General features: G+C 36.7%; 1 protein-coding gene and 1 long non-coding RNA gene across 10 annotated transcripts in view; one reads left to right on the plus strand and one right to left on the minus strand.

Moving 5' to 3' along the window:
* Nucleotides 1-2,563, plus strand: part of LOC141568264 (uncharacterized) — a 34,056-nt gene extending 31,493 nt beyond the window's left edge. For both annotated transcript variants that reach the window (XR_016018235.1, XR_012491362.2), the window contains one exon: nt 1,251-2,563. This is a non-coding gene — a long non-coding RNA (uncharacterized LOC141568264). The remainder of the gene's footprint in view (nt 1-1,250) is intronic.
* The window catches only part of RALGAPA2 (Ral GTPase activating protein catalytic subunit alpha 2), a 332,861-nt gene that overhangs the window by 187,846 nt on the left and 125,789 nt on the right, over nt 1-19,226 (minus strand). For all 8 annotated transcript variants that reach the window (XM_019712539.3, XM_019712535.3, XM_019712536.3 and 5 more), the window contains 4 exons: nt 14,026-14,163; nt 12,417-12,514; nt 6,041-6,131; nt 4,264-4,440 (listed from right to left, as the gene is read on the minus strand). In XM_019712539.3, coding sequence (XP_019568098.3) covers nt 4,264-4,440; nt 6,041-6,131; nt 12,417-12,514; nt 14,026-14,163 — 504 coding nt within the window. The remainder of the gene's footprint in view (nt 1-4,263; nt 4,441-6,040; nt 6,132-12,416; nt 12,515-14,025; nt 14,164-19,226) is intronic.

Raw genomic sequence — 19,226 nt, forward strand, 5'->3', positions numbered from 1 at the left:
CAGCTGTGAACACAATGGGTGACACTTCCCCTCCCAAGCTTATATTCCAGTGGGGGAAGAATACTGACCCCCTCTCCACTGAAACAAAATGTTGCATGCCATTTCTTTCCAAACCTTATCTTAAAACATATCACTGAACTGACAGGAACCTGGAAAGGAAAGAGCACCAAAACTGGCTTTTATCCTTCAAGGTTCTGCCACCCCATAGAATTCTTAAAGCTTCTCTAATAATGAAAAGAACGTTTAAATTATGCTGAAGTTGAATTAATGATTGATACTTTTCTTATAATTAGCTTTTTTTTTTAAACATCTAAGAAAACGTTCCCTACCCCAAGACCTTAGACATTTTTTATAAGATATTTTCTTCCAAAAGTTTTAAAATTTCCTTTTTATATTTAAGTATTTTATCCTCCTGGAATTGACTGTGGCATGGTGTAAGGTAGGGATTCTATTTCATTTTTTCTCATATGGCTAAGTACTTATCCCACAGACAATTGCTGAACAGCAAATCCTTTCCTTGACAAAACCGAATTCCACCTCTTTCATAGTTTCATGATTCCATGCCTGTGTGGATTCAGTTATGTATTAATATTTCATATTCCATTTTATTAGTGTATGTGTTTATCCCTGTGATTGAAACCTTCTTTAAATAAATCTTATAGCACTTATCACATTATTTGTTGCTATCAGGATGTCTTCTGTCCTCTTGGTAAGCTTTTAAGTCAATTGTGGCTATGATTTATTCATCTTTTTATTTTTTATAGCATCAAAATCAGTATTTCTAGTTTGTAAGCTTATTCGCTAAATAAGAGATGAGGTCAGCAGCAATACTGATTCTTAGCTATAGAGTCCTAAATGTTCCTGAAAGTCATTACCTCAACAGAACAAAATTTATGCATGTATTAACTATATTTCCTTATTTTCTGTATTCCTAATGCTCTGGTATCTAGCGACTCCAGACCAGGATGGGACTGATTGATCCTCCCAGGGTAACTAATTCCAAGACATAGTAAGCAACTTACCAGGAAGTGCACCTTTCATATGCAAACTACCCAATCCAAAATTCATACCTCCCAACTATCTTCTTTATCTAGCTTTCCACATCAAGCCAATATACCCCTCTGCCATAGTCACCCCAGAGCCAGGTACTGGGCAACCAGGGACAGCATCTATGCTCCAGAATCTGCTGAAACTGTTCAAACTAGTCAATCCTAAATCTACTTACCCTGTCTTGCTTTTCTTTTCACTAGAAATGACAATAAAGGATGCTGCCCATGTTTTCCCCTCTTTCCCGCTGCCTCCTCATCAGCCCTCTCTTGTGTGGCCTGCCAGGGACCTGTAAGTATAAACTTCCTCATGACAATCATTGCCATGTCTGCATATTTTACCTGATTAACACAAATCCCAGAGACATTCTGAAACAAAGCACAATAAATTCAGCTGTTTTTTTTTTTTTTTTATTTAAGTGAGAAAGCAAATTCAAAACTGAACTGCTTCCCAGTGATGAAGGAATTTAAGATTTTAGAAGGAGTTTATTGTTCCAAGCATTTGATTAGTAGGATTATTTAATGAGCAACAGATACACTCAAATTATTTGATCACCCTCTTTGCATGTCCTAAAAGGCTAGGTTAACATGAGCTTTATTTTGTACGTTTATAAAGAAATCGTTCTCTCAAGAACAGAAAGTTAAATTCAGAATTGTGATAATCCTTAAACCTTATCATATTACAGTTTGTCCTTTTCACAGATGACAAGATGAACTATTGAACTGAGTGTGCTGATTCTCTATATTAGTATTTCAAAGAACTAAGTATTTGGAGTAGTTAATCACAACACAGAGAGTGCATCATATAAAATTACCTCACACAAGTTTATTAAATTGAGCTGCCCCATGTATACTCTGAAATGGGATCAAAACTAATCTTTCCGAAGGGCAGACAAAAGAAGTAATCACCCAATTTTTTTTTCTTTTCAGTAAAAATAATTAAAACTAGTTCTTGTTTTGGTAAATTCAACTTATTGAAGATTCAGTATTACCATGATGATGAGTTTCCCTTGGGTAGTCCGTATATTGGACCCAAATAAGTCATTTATTCCATAAATTAAATGTATTAATGATTCTCAAATAGTTTAAAGGGTTTTGCAGTTGCAGTTTTAATAGCAATGTAGTGGAAAGGAATAGACATAGCACTGCATTTGGAGAAAAAACACTTTAAAAGCCAGTTCCAACCCTGGCACTTAACTTCTAGCTAGAGAACAAGATTTCTCTGAGTCTGTTTTCCCGTCTCTAAAACATAATTTGTAAGACTTGGCCTGCTTACCATACAGAATCAAAAGGGATATCTCAAAGTTTTTTGTAAATTGTTAAATACCATATAAATTTATACTATTATTATTCAAAATGATTATATAATTTTACTCGTGTGTGTATGTGTGTGATTATATATATGTAATTTTAAATCACTTTAGAAAGAACCAAAAATTGAAGAAGTACAAATTGTTACCTAATAATTTATAAAAGTAAAGCACATGATTTTGCCAACCATTTTCTCATTGCCTTTGCAAGGCTCCGACCATTGGCAGATTTGAATACATAGACCAAAAATATCCACTGTCTTTTAAGGACAGCACTACAGCATTATAAGGCAATATGGTATTCACTTACAGCTAACTGGTCTGCTTTTCTTTATTATTCTATTCTTAATTAAAATATATACACATTAAATATACATTAAGATAATACTTCTTGTTTTTAACTACCTTATAGATAAAAAATTTTACCTGACACCATTTTTCTATGTAAATTTTATGAAGTTTTAATGTTACTCCATCAGGAATTTCCAAAATATCAGAGACTTTGGTTAAATTTTATATTATAATTAATAAAAAACAAAATTTGCTTGGTTTTAAAAAAAACTATTTAAGGTAAAACTTTAGCTCTTATTTCTAATTTTAAAATCATTCTTAGCATTTTAATAACAATTTTTAGTCAATATGTGCTTTACAGTTTGTTTTCATAAAAGATATCTGTATGTAAGCATCAGTATGGCAGACCAGGAACTGCTTGGCTGTGGTCAGCATTTCCCACACTGAGTTTCTCAGAACACTAGTCTCTCTGACACTTACCAAAACAAAGCAAAACAAATATCCAACTCCTCTTTAGTGTCCCTATTCTCATCAGCCGCTTCACAGAGGTGAGGGAGTTGAGACTTTCAGAGGTTTGCATACCCAGGGTCACAAAATATGCCCATGAATGTGTATATATGTATGTGTGCACATGAATAGTTCAAACTGCAGAGCGCTTCCACACACACTATTCTGTGCACTAGACTTATACGTTCATTCATTTATTCCCCCAACAATCCTATAGTAGGAACTATTATTATCCTCCCTATTTTACAGAAAAGATGATGAAGGACAAAGTGATTAAGTAACTTGCTCAAAACCACCCAGCAATTCCTTGGCACAGACTGGATGCAGACCCAGAAAGTTTGGCTCTATAGTCCATGCATGAATCTTAGAAATACAGTACTCGGGGGAAAGGTGCAAAAAATACAGAGTATGACATCACCCTTAAAAAGATTAAAAACGATATATTTGATTGAACACAGAGATATATATTGTAAAACTATAAAGAAATCAAAGGAATTATAAAAATAATTTGAGATAGAATCACAGGTGATAGGAGAAGGGAAGGGACTTGAGAAGGCCTTACAGTTAATCTCACTGGTTTGGATGCTGTTCTAGTTCTTAAGCTGTGTAGTAGGCTCACTGAGGCTCACTTTATTACTATAGCCCATAACTTGCATGTATGTCACAACTTATCTTGTATGTGTCAAGTATTTTATAGTAAAATTTCAAAAAAATATTTAATCAATATGCTATTAAGTGTTAAACTTGTCCTGGATTTATGATCCTTGTAAGGTGGATAAATCACTCTTCTATTTCCAGAGTAAAGCAAGTTTGGTCAGGGATGGCAAAGGCTTGGTGCACGTATCATCACTTCCTCTAGTGGTGGACAGTGGCTGTAGACATGGCATGCTTCCTCCCATACCTGGCCACTGTTTTAGAATCTTCTCCACAGACAGCTCAGAATTGACGACTGATTATGAATAGGTGGTTGGGGCTGCCAACACTAATATCGTTGGTGGTGGCACCCCCATCATCATTATGCTAAAGGATCCCCAGAATTCTTACAACTAGGAAACTCTGGGATCTTCCAATTGTTAGCACTGGTACCTCCTTTTCAAAGATGTAGTTACCTGTTAAGTTTGAAGCATCGGTGGGACCCAGTTGTAACCAGTGGCGAGCATCAGAGTCACTGACAACATCTGTAGGCGTGTTCAGTTCTGTGTCTTCCTCACAGGTCTGCCATGGGCTCATGGACAACTCTGCCTCATTGGTATAGCCCAGAGCTGTGTCACTGCTAACACTTTCACCTGGCAAAACGGAAGAACCAAAGTCTGACATAACTAATAGTGGGAATCACAATTACCTATGGGCAAGTAACTACACAGCTGACATAGCAGGAATCATTCAGGGGGTACGGGCTCAAAAGGAGCCTGTATGGGGCTCCTGCTCAATGAAATAAAACTTCTAAAGCAGGGCATTAATAGTATGAGCTCCGCAACTTATCACCCAAGTGGCATTCTGTTCAAGGGGTCTTCAACTCAGTTATTCCATATACCCAAAAGATTACATCAAATCCTTAGGTTTTTCTACTGCAACTTATTCTACTAAATTGGGAGTGGGTGGAAGAAAAGGGTAGGATTTGATTCCACCACAAATGCAAGTTTATTCTGTCTGCTACAAGAGCCTAAGGATGCTTTACACCTTGAGCCTAATGTCTACATCTCAACCCTGGCTGAATCACTCAGATCCTGGGAAATGAAGTGTCCCACTGCAAAACATTTCCTCCAATAGAAATCCTCCCCTTTATATACAAAAAAGTTGTAATTTGTCATAATAGAATGATGTTTTCAAGGGCTACTGTGTTTCCTGAAAATAAGACTTAGCTGGACAATCAGCTTAATGCATCTTTTGGGGCAAAAATTAATATAAGACCCAGTATCAATATCGTATCATATCATATATCGTATATCATACATCATATATCATATATCATGTATCATACGTCATATATTATATAAGACCCAGTCTTATTTTACTATTAATTTTTGCTCCAAAAGACGCATTAGAGCTGATTGTCTGGCTAGGTCTTATTGTCGGGAAAACACGGTATTAAGCCTTATAGAGCTATTTTGTCTGACACAAAACAGACCTAGACAGTCTACTCCTCCAAGTCTACTGTCTACTTCATAACAATTTTATGTGTCTACCCTTTTGTCTGCTCACTCTTCCAGCTGCTTTGTATCTGCGGACAGTCCCCAGCCTTGCTGCTTCTAATCAGCTGTCCTTTCTTCACTTGCAAAAAACTGAAAGTTGTCCCAGTCACCAATGTGTTAGGTTCCTGACTTCATTGCCACCCAACTCTAAGCCAACAGGGTCTTGAAGGGGGAGCCTAAAAAGAGCTCCTCCATACCTAACAAGAACTGCCCTGGAGCAGTTTACATCGCTGCTCTGAGAAGGATGTGGCTCAGTACCTGCCTTTAGGGAAGGAGAGTATTAGAATCACTTTTTACAGTACATAATAATATCAGGATTCCAATAAAATTTTACTTTTAAATACTTACACTATTGATCTCAATGTACTTCTGAAGCTTTTTGCTTCTAGCCTGTGGGAACTTTCTGGGCATTTTTCCTTCTTGGCCTGTCTGCTCACCTAGCCATCAGCCTCAGCTGTGTCTCTCACCTGGAAAAAGGCCCAGGGGTGGAAACACAGGCAGGCCTCAAAGACACAAGTAACTGACCTGTGAACTAACCATCCATCAATCCTGAAATTCCAAGAATAAAAGAGTCCCATTTCACAACCATGTCTCTTCAGATGATAAGATATAACTTGAATTAGAAAGTAAAAATAAAATAAAATACATTAATTCTTAATTTGGATGAACACAGACCACATTTCCTGGAACTTACTCTTCTGTCTTTCTCTACATTTTCCTTGCGTCGACTGCAAATCATCTTTTAAATCCAATTCAGCAGAGCTGCTGCTTCTTCGAACTAAGATCTTCAGACAAAAAGAAATAATGCATTTGTTACAGGAAGGTTTTAATTTTTATAAGTCCACGTTTCTAAAGAAAAAGAAACAATAATAATAGCAATCAAATAAAAAATGAATCCTATTTTCCATTTGAAGGATATGTGTTCACAAATAACTATAATTGAATTACAAATTACTCAAGATCTGAAATTTGTGGCTTCTCCTTTGTCAACTGGCATCTAATTAAACTGATCTACTGAGAAAGAATGCCAAATCATATGGAAATCATTTATTTTAAAGGTCTCTCTTTTCTCTGCACAGCGCGCACACACACACAGACACACACACACACACACACACGAGGTCTGACAGTTAAGTTCGTGAACTTGTTGCAATGATGTTGCTAACCTTTTTTTTAAAATTAGAGGGCGTATTCATTATGAATTTGTACCAACTGGACAAACAGTTAACCAAGTTGACTATTTGGAAGTGCTGAAAAGGCTGCGTGAAAAAGTTACACGACCTAAACTTTTCACCAACAATTCATGGCTCTTGCATCACGACAATGCACCAGCTCACATGGCACTGTCTGTGAGGGAGTTTTTAGCCAGTACACAAATAACTGTAATGGAACACGCTCCCTAGTCACCTGATCAGGCCCCCAGTGACTTCTTTCTTTACCCGAAGACAAAGGAAATATTGAAAGGAATACATTTTGATGACATTCAGGACATCAAGGGTAATACAACTACAGCTTCGATGGTCATTCCAGAAAAAGTTCCAAAATTGCTTTGAAAGGTGGACTAGGTGCTGGTGTCAGCCCACAGCTTCCCAGGGGAGTACTTTGAAAGTGACTGTTGTGATATTCAGCAATGAGGTATGGAGCACTTTTCTTAGGATGAGTTCGCAAACTTAATTGTCAGACCTTCCTATATAGTAAATGCAATTCTGCAGAAGGCCTAAGTTACCCATGAATGGTTAGTGTGCTACAAGGGAAGGCATAAAGTCCACCCAGACTTCTTTAAAGGTTACTCAGTGCCTTCCTTGTTCAATGTGCAACAGACTTCCCTGAACACTGCTCAACACTGGACCTTGTGTTAAATACAGAGCACAAAAACATTGGGAGGCAATCAGCAGCCTCTAAAACTTATGCCTTGCTTGGAGAGACAAAACATACACAAATTCCACAAAAGATTACAAGGTACATAAGCAAAATATGCAAATAAACTCTCTCTAAAAGATATGCAGAATAAAGTGTTACCTTAATTGGCTCACAGTTACAGGACAGCTGTTCAAGAAGGCAACAGACAGTGGTAGAGAGAAGGCAGGAGGGGATTCAAGGCAGGAAGCACTGAGTGGTAATCAGCAAGTTCTATGTGCAGGAAAAGAAGCTGATTTTAGCAGGCCATGCAGGGCAGTCAGGTCAAGAAGAAAAAGATAAGAAGAAAATGCAGACCGCCTTCTAAAACAGGCAGCTGCCAGTTGCCCTTCAACATGAGGTTTAGGAATTTCAACCTAATATTGACAAAATGAGCAACTGTATGTTCTAGACAATAGCTTATTGTGATTAAAAACATAACCAGAAAGAAAATTCCAGTAGTTATCTGTGGGATAGTTTAGAGTTAAGAAGAAAATTGCTACGGAAGTGTTATGGTGACTCAGGAATGAGCACATAAGGCTTTCAATGGTAGAAAAGGAGAAGAAAAGTATTAAAAGTCTGCAGAATGGCAGATAAGAGCTTATAATCAGCTGTATATGACAGTGGAATAAAATTAAATCACAAAAGGATATGAATCTAGGGGACCATGAAAACAATGGTGACAAAGGAAGGAAGGATGACAAAGAAACTTGAGAACATTTCTGATATCTTCATTTTCATCTTTGGGCTGAAAATCCAAAGAGAATGTCCTATAAATAGGCAACAAAATCTAGGACAGTGAGACAAAGGCTAAAGCCACGAGTCAAGATGTAAATTTAAGGTCCTTCATTGTAGAGTGTATAAAAAAAACTTTATTCAATGAGACAACTAAAAGGATGAATATTAAACAAGCAAACAAATGAGAGTAGGGACAAAGATATATAATTAAAAGACAAATTATTAAGCTAAAAAACAGAAGTAGGCCATGAATAAAATATTAAGAAGACTAACAGTATATGAAAAAATATTATACAGCCTTAAAGAAGGATGATATATATCTAATGTGATAATAGAAATGTACCCATATATTTCCTTAACTGAAAAGCAGAAGGCAGGCTTTTCTGCTTCTGGCTGAGGAACGAAATGTCCTCCAGCTATAGAATTAGACCCTACATAAAAATTTGGGTTTCAATTTGGGACTCAGAGGAAAAATAAATCTCCAAATGATCCACACACACCCCCAAAGCAAGTGAAAATCAGGGCAGTGAAATGGGGCTGGCTATCCCAAGGGTAAATCTAATATTATCATTGCCAGGGGCAAAAGTAGCAAGACTCTAAAGGATTAAAATAGCACTCCATGCTTTTTGGAAGAAATAAATGCTAATGTCCTGGTGAAACTCCATCACTTCAGACATCTAGGTTTTCTATAGATTAAGATCAGCCATCTTGGAACTCAATCATGTACAAGAGTCTCAGAAACAAGAACTATTACTTGAAATCTTCAGAATCAAGGATTTCAGCTAATCAGATAAAGAATTTAGAATTATAACATGATATTTTAAAGGAATAAAAGATGAGAATCACAAAAAAAATGAACAAGCAACAAGAGATGATTAGAAATTACAGATATACTTGAAAAGAATCAACCTGAATTTTCAGAAGCAAAGGGTGTAATTGCTGAGCTAAAATCTCAATGGAAGTATTAAACGGCAGACTACATATGAGTAAAGAGAGAACTAAACTGAATGAAAGACAGATCTGGTAAATTACCTAGAGGGCCTAGGAGAATGGAAAATATGAAAGGGGCTTAGAAGACATGGAAGACAGAATGAGAACGTCTAAATACATTTCTACCCAGAATTCCAGAAGGAAAGAGCACAGAAAACAAAAAAGAGGCAATATTCAAAGAAATTATTACCAAGAATTTTCCAAACACAATGGAAGACAACATCCACAGATACCTGGCACATAGCATATATCAAAAAGGACAAATGTATAAACCAAAAGAAACTGTACCTAGATATACTGTAGTGAAACTGAAGGATAAGGACAAAGAACAACAAGAAACAACAAATAGGATGGATGGAAGACTTGTTAATACCAACAATGAAAGACAAAAGACATTAGAAAAATAGCTCCATTAGAAAGAGGGGAAAGGGAGAAAAGTGGAGAACCACAATAATTAAGACTTTTTAGTACTGTACAGAGAAACAAAGTAACCAATAAATGAAGATAAAAAGCACTAAAATAAAGACTCACACAACCTGGAAACTACACATATGACAGAGAAGGGAGCATTTTAGATCAATGAAGGGAAAAATGGATTCAATAAATGGACCTGGGACAGTAGTTATCCATGTGGGAAAAAAAGTAAATTGGACCCCTACCTCAATCTATACATACGAATCAATTCCAGATAGAAGAAAGACTTAAATGTGTAAAGTAAAATCCAAACACTTATAAAATATAAGGTAATATTTTTATCCCTGTGGAGTATTTTAAAATTTTCATAAAACCTAACCATAAAATGGTTGATAAAGAAGAATAGCAAAATTAAGAACTTCTGTTCATCAAAAAAAAACCCACCATAAAGAAAGTGAAAATATAAGCTGTGTACTTAAAGAAGATATTTGCCAGAAACAACTAAAATAGGATCAGTATTCAGACTATATAAAGAATTAGTACAAAATAAAGAGAAAAAGATAAATTAATAGGAAAATGATAAAGACATCATCAGGCATCTCACAGATGAAACACACATGATCAATGAACATATGAAAGACTTTAAAATTTATTATTAATCTGAAAAATACAAAAATGAGATTCCATTTTCATCCACTTGACTCATAAAAAATTTTAAACCTGACAATAGCAAGTGTTTACAAGAATGTGGATGAATGGCAACTCTACACATTGCTGGCAGAAATGTAACTGGTGCACCAACTTCGGAAAACGCATATTCTCTTGTAAAGCAGAATACATGAATTGTACTCCACCCTAGAGAAAACGTTAAACATGTAGATCTTGAAACGTATACAAGAAAGTACACAACAGCATCTTTGATTTTAAAAAAATGAAGCAAACTAAATGTCCATCAACAAGAGAATGGAAATAAACTGTGGTATATGCACAGTGAAATATACAGCAGAGGAAAGTAAATGAACTACAGCTACCTGTCACAATGTGGATGAATCTTAAAATACATAACTCAGTCACTAAAGCAATAATATCACTTTTATAAAGTTTTAAAAATATAGAAAACTAAAGAATATATTATTTGGAAATACATATATAGAGCAAAGCAAGGGCATGATAAACACAAAGTCAAGAAAATGCTGCTCTCTGAGGGGGCAAGGAAAGAATTTACGTGCCAAAGCAGTGCCACGTAAAGCAATGGTATGTATTTTTTGAATATATACCACATTTTCAAAAAAGTGAATAAATATCAGGGTGGCTAGTTAGATCAATTGGTTGGAGCGTGGTGCTAAGTGACGGATTTATGGATCTTTATGTGATTGTTGAAATATACATACATAATATACCATATTTTGCAGTGTATAATGCACACTTTTTTGCCCAAATTTGTGAGGGAAAAATAAGCATGTGCATTATACATGGGTAGTACTAATTTTGTAACTATATAAATGTTTTTAATTCTTTTATTTATGCTTAGGAGTTAAAAGTGTAACTCTAGAAATCAATAACGATATCCATATGCAAAATAATACCCTGGAATACGATCACTGGTTTTGTTGAACTTATGACGAACTTGCAACAATGAAGACTTCTTGGCCTTCTATGATATGTAAATATCGTAAATGTGTTACCGGTACATAAAACTTCTTGTACCTTGTATCTGTTCTTGTGTTTTTTAATTATTTGTTACATAACATTTCTTGTACCATAATATGTTAAAAAAATACATGCTAAAATTCTTTTGTCATAAAAAAAAAAAACAAGTACTTAAATGGAAACAAATAAAAATTTGAATTAGAAAATTAAAACGAAAGATTTTTTTCCTTGCAAGTTTGGGCCAAAAATATGCATGCAAATTATATATGGGGAACACAGTACCATGTTTCCCTGAAAATAAGACCTAGTCAGACAATCAGCTCTAACTGTCTTTTGGAGTAAAAATTAATATAAGACCTGGTTTTATTTTACTATAAGACTGGGTCTTATATAAGACCGGGTATAACATAACATAACAACACAACACAACACAACACAACACAACACAACACAACACAACACAACACAACATAACATAACACAACATAAATACAATACCGGTCCTATATTAATTTTTGCTCCAAAAGACGTATTAGAGCTGATTGTCCAGCTAGGTCTTATTTTCGGGGAATACACGGCAAAATACGGTACATATACATATATGAGATGGCATATGCCCTTTTAAAAAATAAATACAGAAGACACTTTACATTGGTTATTTTCCAGGCAAGGGAGAGGCTTTCTCTTTTTATTTTGTACCTTTCTGAGATTAAGTTTTCTATGAATATAAATCACATTTTCAAAAAAATGAATAAATATCAGGGTGGCTAGTTATATCAATTGGTTGGAGCACGGTGCTAATAATACCAAGGTTGCTGGTTTGATCCCTGCATGGGCCACTGTGAGCTGTGCCCGTCTTAAAAAAAAAAAAAAAAAAAGTAATAAACAGGCGTTATCTGCATAAATGAATTATGAGCTACTTCAAATTTTCTTCTTTATACTTTATATTTGTTTAAAAAATGCTATTTCACATATTAAAAAAAAACAACAAAAAAAACCAAAACCATAACAGATCTTTGCAGAAATTCACTTATTTCGCAACTTATGACAGGTGGAGGCTACTACCTAAATGACGTCAGGAACAGGAATCTGAATGTATGTTTGAAATGCAAGGATACCTGATTAAAAATACAGAATGCCACATATAGACCAGGTGGTAAATTCCATTTTATGTTATTTTTTTCTAGTTTTGTAATGCGACTATAATTTTCAGAGAAAGCAAGACTTTAAAAGCTTTTAAGATTGTTTGGGCTTATGACCCGTCTAAATGGAAAATATTTTTAAAATAAAAGTATTACTGCCACTAATAAATTTATTTATTGGGCCAATAACTTAAATGTTTACTTTTAATGACAAATTGATTTGGTTTGAAAATATCTTACTGTTATTCCTTCATGTTCTTTCTTCACATATCCTTTATTCTCTTGAATAGGCTTAGACTCTGAAGAACCCAAATTCTGTGCATTTCCTACCATTTGACCTAGAGATTTGGCAAAAAAAAAAAAAAAAGAAAGAAAAAGAAAAAAAAATCAACAGAAGGAATATTTCAGATAGTAAAATAGGAAAAAAAGGTTTTACATATAGGTTATTATTAAATGTAGATATTCTAAGATATATAAAAACAGAAGTCATGGGTCTGGCAAACTGGTAGTCTATGGGACAAGTCTACACCATAGACCTGGTCTGTTTGGTGCAGAGAGAGCTTTTCAGAGAGGACTGAATGCTGCTCACTGTGGCCAATAGGTCCACTTAGCACATTATGTTAGCAAGGTGGGGCGAACAACAAGACTTGGCCTGGGGACCTGGGCAAGGGATCTTGAGAAAAGCTTCCTGAGTTAGCCAGGTGAGTTGAAAGGAAGAAGAAACTAGTGAGGTGGCTCAGTATTGCTCAAGAATAGACTGGTGAGAGAAACAAATATCCAGAATCAATAATTTAAAAGGGATTATCATCACGAAGCCTGCAAATATTAAGAAGATCAAAAGAGGATTTTATGATAACCTGTGACCAATAAATTTGAAAAAGATACATGAGTTGAACAAATTCCTAGAAAAATAAACTTATCAAAATCAAAGTAAGAAAGGAAAATCTGAATAGTCTTATAACGATTTTAAAATTTGAAAACTCCAGGCAAATGATGGGTTCTACCACATACATAAGGGGGGAAAAAATCACAACAATCTCATAAAAAACCTTTCAGAGAATGAATAGCAAATCTTCATATAATACATTTCTTAAATTACTTTTCATTGTATTTTCTTATTTCTTATTTCAAGAGGCAATGCTTCCTTGCTCATTTGATGAAGTTAGCATGACCCTGACATTAAGAACTGTGGGATAACTTGTAGATAAATAAGATTGGTTATTTCTTAATTAACTCATGAAACTAAACTGAGTAAGTATGTTCACTGATACCAGTCACAATTTAAACATGTGCTTTCGGTGTGAAATACATTTTTCTCTGTTTATAGGTCTAACCATCTGCCTCTTTGCTTTCCACACCCCATTCTTGCTGAAATTTGTTGGAGAAACGTGTGGACTAACGCTATTACAAGTTATTATTTTCAACCTCAGCAGAATCTACAAGCTGCGAATAAAATTTCTCACAAGTCTAGGCAGCTTTCCATTCTCACTGTCAACGTTTGTGGCTCTCCATAGAGCCAATTTCCATATCTGCTGAATTCCGCCCTGCCTTCTCCCTAACTTGCTGCTCTCCCAGACCTTGTGGTGTAACATTCTCTGCTTTCCAACTACCCAGTCACTCTGGACTTCTTTCTCAAACATGTCACACTGAAAAAAACTGTAGTACATATGTAGACACATAATTTAGATAAATGTATTATAAAACATTATGAAAACATTTTACTGCCAGAAATTACATCCTTGCAATAAACTTAAAAAGGAAATCCCCCTGAGACAGAGTTAGAACAAATGTAGAAAGCAACACGACATGCAGCTTCTTCCCAGGCAGAATCTACAGTTCTCCTCCGTACCCTGAGAAGACTCCGAGCACAGCGGCTCCGTGACATCAGGTGTGCTGCTGCTCCGAAAGATTGGCTGCTGCTGCTCTGTCACCAGGTGGCCAGAATCGACGACAAGTGCATTTTCTGAGAGCTGACATTCTCCCACTTCTGTGGGCATTAACACAAAACATGCAGTGATGTATTTCAAGATTTAAAAAAATAATTTCACCACTTAAGACACTGATTCTAAAAATGTAGTTTTAGATGTACTTTTTGTTCATAAAAACTGTGCAGTAAATAATCACATTATAAAGTTTCCTAAACTTGTTAACACTAATATTCCACTCCAAGAATACATTTTCAAGTTCTACAAAGCATTTTATATTTTAATCTAAGTGAAGGGGGAGAAAAAGCCACAGAAATAGTTGAAAACTGTAAAAGTCATTTGGAATTTCAGTGATGGGCGTGCCCAGGAGAGACAGATCCAGGAGATACACGAAATGGCTCGTTTACATTTCAGGGGAGAAAGTAGCATGTGTGCGTGCATGTGCACACACACACACACACACACACAAACTCTCTCTCTCTCTCTCTCTCTCTCTCTCTCTCTCTAAAGGAAGATCAATGGAAACACAGGAATTTCAACTCTATTATTTATTTCAACAAATAAATGCACACCTGTCCAAAATAAAATACTATAATTACTTAATGGCTTATATTACCAAATGCAATGTTGAATTAATCACTAAAGTACAAAAATGATCCACTGGTCTTTTTAGAGAATCAATACATATATGACATAAAATAGAAAACCACAAATGAATACTGACCACTGGATAGTCACAGCTAGCATTATTACAAACTATATTCCCCTAGAGAATGAGTTCCCTCCTAGCTCATTTCTAAACTTCATGGTTCATTTTAATCTCCAAAGGCAACCCAAGGCACTGGAAGATCACACCACTCTCTCTACCTAGAATCACACCTTTGGAGTTGCATCACCTTTTGCCTGGGTTGTTGCAATAACCTCCTAACTGGTCACTGTCCCCCTTTTCTTGCCACCCTCATATCGATCCTCTCTGTGGCCCCAGAGAGGTCCCTCTAAAACCAAGATTTGCCTGCGCCACTCCTCCCGTGCCCAGGCCCATCATTGTACATCCCCACGCCCGTGCTTCTCGCAGCGATTACAGGGCTCTCCTGGACCTCGCCCCACAGACCTGACTCCCCACAAGGAGCTCTCACTTACTTTAGTCCCCGGCAACCCCAGTCTACTTGGCAGCTGGTGCTGTCTCCCTCCTACAGCTCACTCCTCTGCGCTAACCTCACACCTGCTCCCTCCTCCTTCCCTCCCATACCGCCTGCACATTCCTCCTCCTGAACTTGCCGTGTGGCCCTGCATGTGAACCCTACCACTGCATCCCTCACCAGAGTCCACACTCACGAATGTAGTCATGAAACTTTATATCCATAGAACTATAACATCACATTTTCCAAAATATTTAGCTAGCCTCACTCCTCCTTCAAAGAAAAGACTAATCAAAATTCAGCCTGTATTATATTACCTGGCAGTGTCACCCAATTCCTGACCTGAAATAAGACTTACTGCCAGTGTGCCACCCTCTGTATAACTCTTTAATCTGAGCCATAAGCCAAAGCGCTGGATTGCCATAACCGAAAAGTTGTATGTAGGAAGATTCTAAATGTGAGAGACAGGATTTCAACAAAGGATTGCTACTTTATTTATACTATCCAAATAAAAATTCCATTTAAAGTATGCTGACACAAGTTATAACACCTCAAAACTATGAAATTTGTATGGCCCTTCACTTATAATTCACAGTAGTAGGTCACAGTCTAAATTTAGATCCTAATGGGAAGCTGAACTTAGGGTATAAGCAAAAGGGAGGCCAAGGTACAAGAGCAGACAGACTCATTAGAGCCTCGTCTTTCCAGGTTATCTTTGCTCGGGAGAGCTGAGAATTGCTCATGTTCCTACAGAGAAACACAAGACCTATGTACACATGTGTGATCAACATACACATCCCCAAGCATGGACTAAGCCCTTTTCATGGGTCTACTTCGAGGCTCTTCAGCATTAGGCAACAGAAGCCAAATACCATGGGGGCAGCCCATTTCGGCTGCCTTCTCTCATTGTTTATTCTAATTATGCAAGACACTGAAACCTTCTAGGAAGAGTTTATATTTGTTAATGAACCTACTTGTTAATCCAATACCAATAGAGGGAGCCCAAGAGCTTCCTAATTCTCTAAAAAAATAATTGGCAAGTGCCAGTTTTTATGGATAATGGGGAGAGTGGTTTTATTCACTTAAACCTGATGCCAAAAACAAGAAGATGCTGGTTACTGGACTATGAGAAGAAACAAGAGCTGGGCCAACACTGGCAGCATCTTTTTAAAGATAAAAAACATCGCCATCTGGTGGGATGCAACATAGCCACAGCACCATGGCTTCCAAATTTGAGTGTCCCCACTGGTCCTCAACACAACAGACGCACAAAGAGCCTGCCATCACCAGCTGGTCTGCCTTCCCAACAGGCTGGCCTAATGCAGCTTTAAGGCTTTGTTTTTGTAAAACTGTTGGCAGGGGCTTCTCAGATGGAGAAAGTCCAAGCCTGTGGAAACCACCAGAAGTGGTGAGAGTGGGAGCATCCACGATGAGGATGGGAAGGAATGGGAGAATCACAGTGTCTGTCAAATGTGCGGTGGGGGCTGTTGTGTTACTGGAGTCCTGAGCTTTTCCTGTAGTTGACTGGTAAGTGACGCAGCGTGAAAAAAATAATTTTAAGTTCTCCCTATCCCACAATTTAAACCCAATTCCCTGATTTATAAATGTACATTTCTTGGCCTTTTCTCATACTTTGTACTAAGTATATACTCAATATATGTTTTGTATAAATGAATAAATGAATATCAAAAATAGTTTCTTGATACTTTTCCTTAAAAAAACCAAACAAACCAAAAAACAATTGAGCTCAAAAAACAAACAAAAACCAAAAAATAAACAGTTCTTGAGCTCCCTCTGCTGGTTTTTTATTTGTTCAGATAGAGTAACTAACATTAAAGCTGCTCCCATTCTCCAGTTTCAGTTGTAGGAGTTACTCTTTCATAAAAAATTTAAAACGTTAACACTGATGTGCACCTATCAAGATACATGATTATCTGATATTCAAAATAGAAAAAGAACAATCTACGTTATATAAAAATTGCATTATAAATTCTGGGAAGTCTAATGCTCTGTTTTGAACATCACACAATTTCTATCTGAATCACTTCAGAGAGCTAACGCTATACCACATCATTCACTTTCTCTCAAGCATAGCTAACCCAATCCACCAAATTTTAAATGCACTTTCTAGCTTGATAATGCAAGTAACACAGTATCGTTACTAAATCATTGCTTTCTAAAGCTCCATTCAAAACACTAGAAAAATGATCAAATAAGGGTTACCTAATTTCATTTTTTCCCACTGAGAGAAAAATCAGTATGATTAAATTAAGTGTGTAAACCCTTCAGAAACTTCTATTTATTCCAGACGTCTGACTAGTTTTAAAAACAATTTCACTCACTTTTTATTTAATCTAAGGCTTCCTTAATCAACCTTATTAAATTGAGTAAGATTCATTCTTCAATTACCAAAATTCTGGGTTCCATTTACCACTCATACAAGATTGCATAAGCAAAATTAGTAGTAAGTTCCTGTCATGCGGGGGACCCTGCTCGCTGTGCCATTTGTAGCGCAGGGCAGCCTGCGGGGTCTCTGCTCCCACTCCCCACATAAGAACCCAGGATATGGCTAGGCCAGAAAGGAACACCCACAGAGCCATAGACAGGGGAGTCATACTACTATATTCTCGCTGGCGGCGGGGTTGGAGACACAGGAAGCAGGAGCCACACTGTTCGCAACCCTCACTGCACCGCTTGCAGGCTCAGCCACCATCTTCCTGCTAGCCCCCATTTTCTGCTAGCCTAGCCACAGCAGTTATATTAGTGGCCAATGGCTCACTGGTTAAAGCTGACGGCCAAATAGCCACAGCTGATGGCCATGCAATCACAGTTGACGGCCATTTACTACCTGAGCCAGCACATTTCTATGTGAGGCCGAGAGCCTGGAAACTGCTCTTTGGGGCTCTGCCCCCACAGTTCCTAACTAAAAGAGCATTGTGCACGATACCAACTTGACCCTATAAAATCACAAGAGATGTAAATCAACTTAGCATCTTGAAGTTTCCCACAAGGTCCAAAGGTGAATAAGTCTGGACCCTGACAACAAGCTCAGGAAGTACTACCTGGAAGCCAGAGAACCAGATGCAGAAACAGCTAAGTGAGGCTTTCAATTAGGTCCCATTAAGTCTCTTTTAGAATGAGGGAAGATCTCCAGTTCTGTAATTACTATTACAATGTTCCTAAACAAAAAAATAAAATCTACCATCTGCATGGCCTTTAAGCACTACAGACTGATAAATGTCCCAACATAAAAGCAGTTAAAATTGCAAAACAGCTGGAAAGAACTGTTTCCACAAAGGAGAAAAGGGGAAATTACTGAAATTGCCAGTTCTACCTCTATGTTTGTTTATGTAGCTATTTATATTAATGGACTAAAGGTGGTGGTGACTTTCCCAAAAGTCAAATAAAGAGTCTCAAAGGGATCAGAGTAAGATATAATAGTGGCTGACAATTCTCTATTGTTTATATTATTAACACAATGTGGTGGGTTGAATAGTTATATAGATTAGGGAAAAAAACAAGAAATGTTAACTTAAACGAAAACAAAATTAGCAATGATTTTTATAGTAAAGAACCTGTGGCCAGAAAGTCAACATTAGAAGTGTCTGCATATTATGTATAGGTGGATGTATACCTATCTATATCTATATTTAGCAACAGGTTAGCTAAACTTGATAGAACAGTCAGAAAGTACAATGGCATCACTTTAACAGTAAAGAACAAATGTATCAGATTAAGGCAGAGCTCGTTACTCTAGTTGTCAGATGAAACAGAGAGAGCAAATAGCAGATTATTCTCTCAAAGTCACTATACTGCTAAATCCCTTTACCCTTTGTGCTATCAAACCAGCAATAAGGATGGCAAAGGTAGCAAAACACAGACCCAGTATGGCCTGCATCATTTCATTCTAAATCGGTGTCTCTCAACTTCAGCACTACTGATATTTTGGGTCAGATAATTCTTTGTGATGAAGACTGTCCTGCACA

This window comes from Rhinolophus sinicus, chromosome 13 (genome assembly GCF_057876585.1).
Source record: "Rhinolophus sinicus isolate RSI-liver-muscle chromosome 13, RSI-T2T, whole genome shotgun sequence".
Taxonomy (NCBI): Eukaryota; Metazoa; Chordata; class Mammalia; order Chiroptera; family Rhinolophidae; genus Rhinolophus; species Rhinolophus sinicus.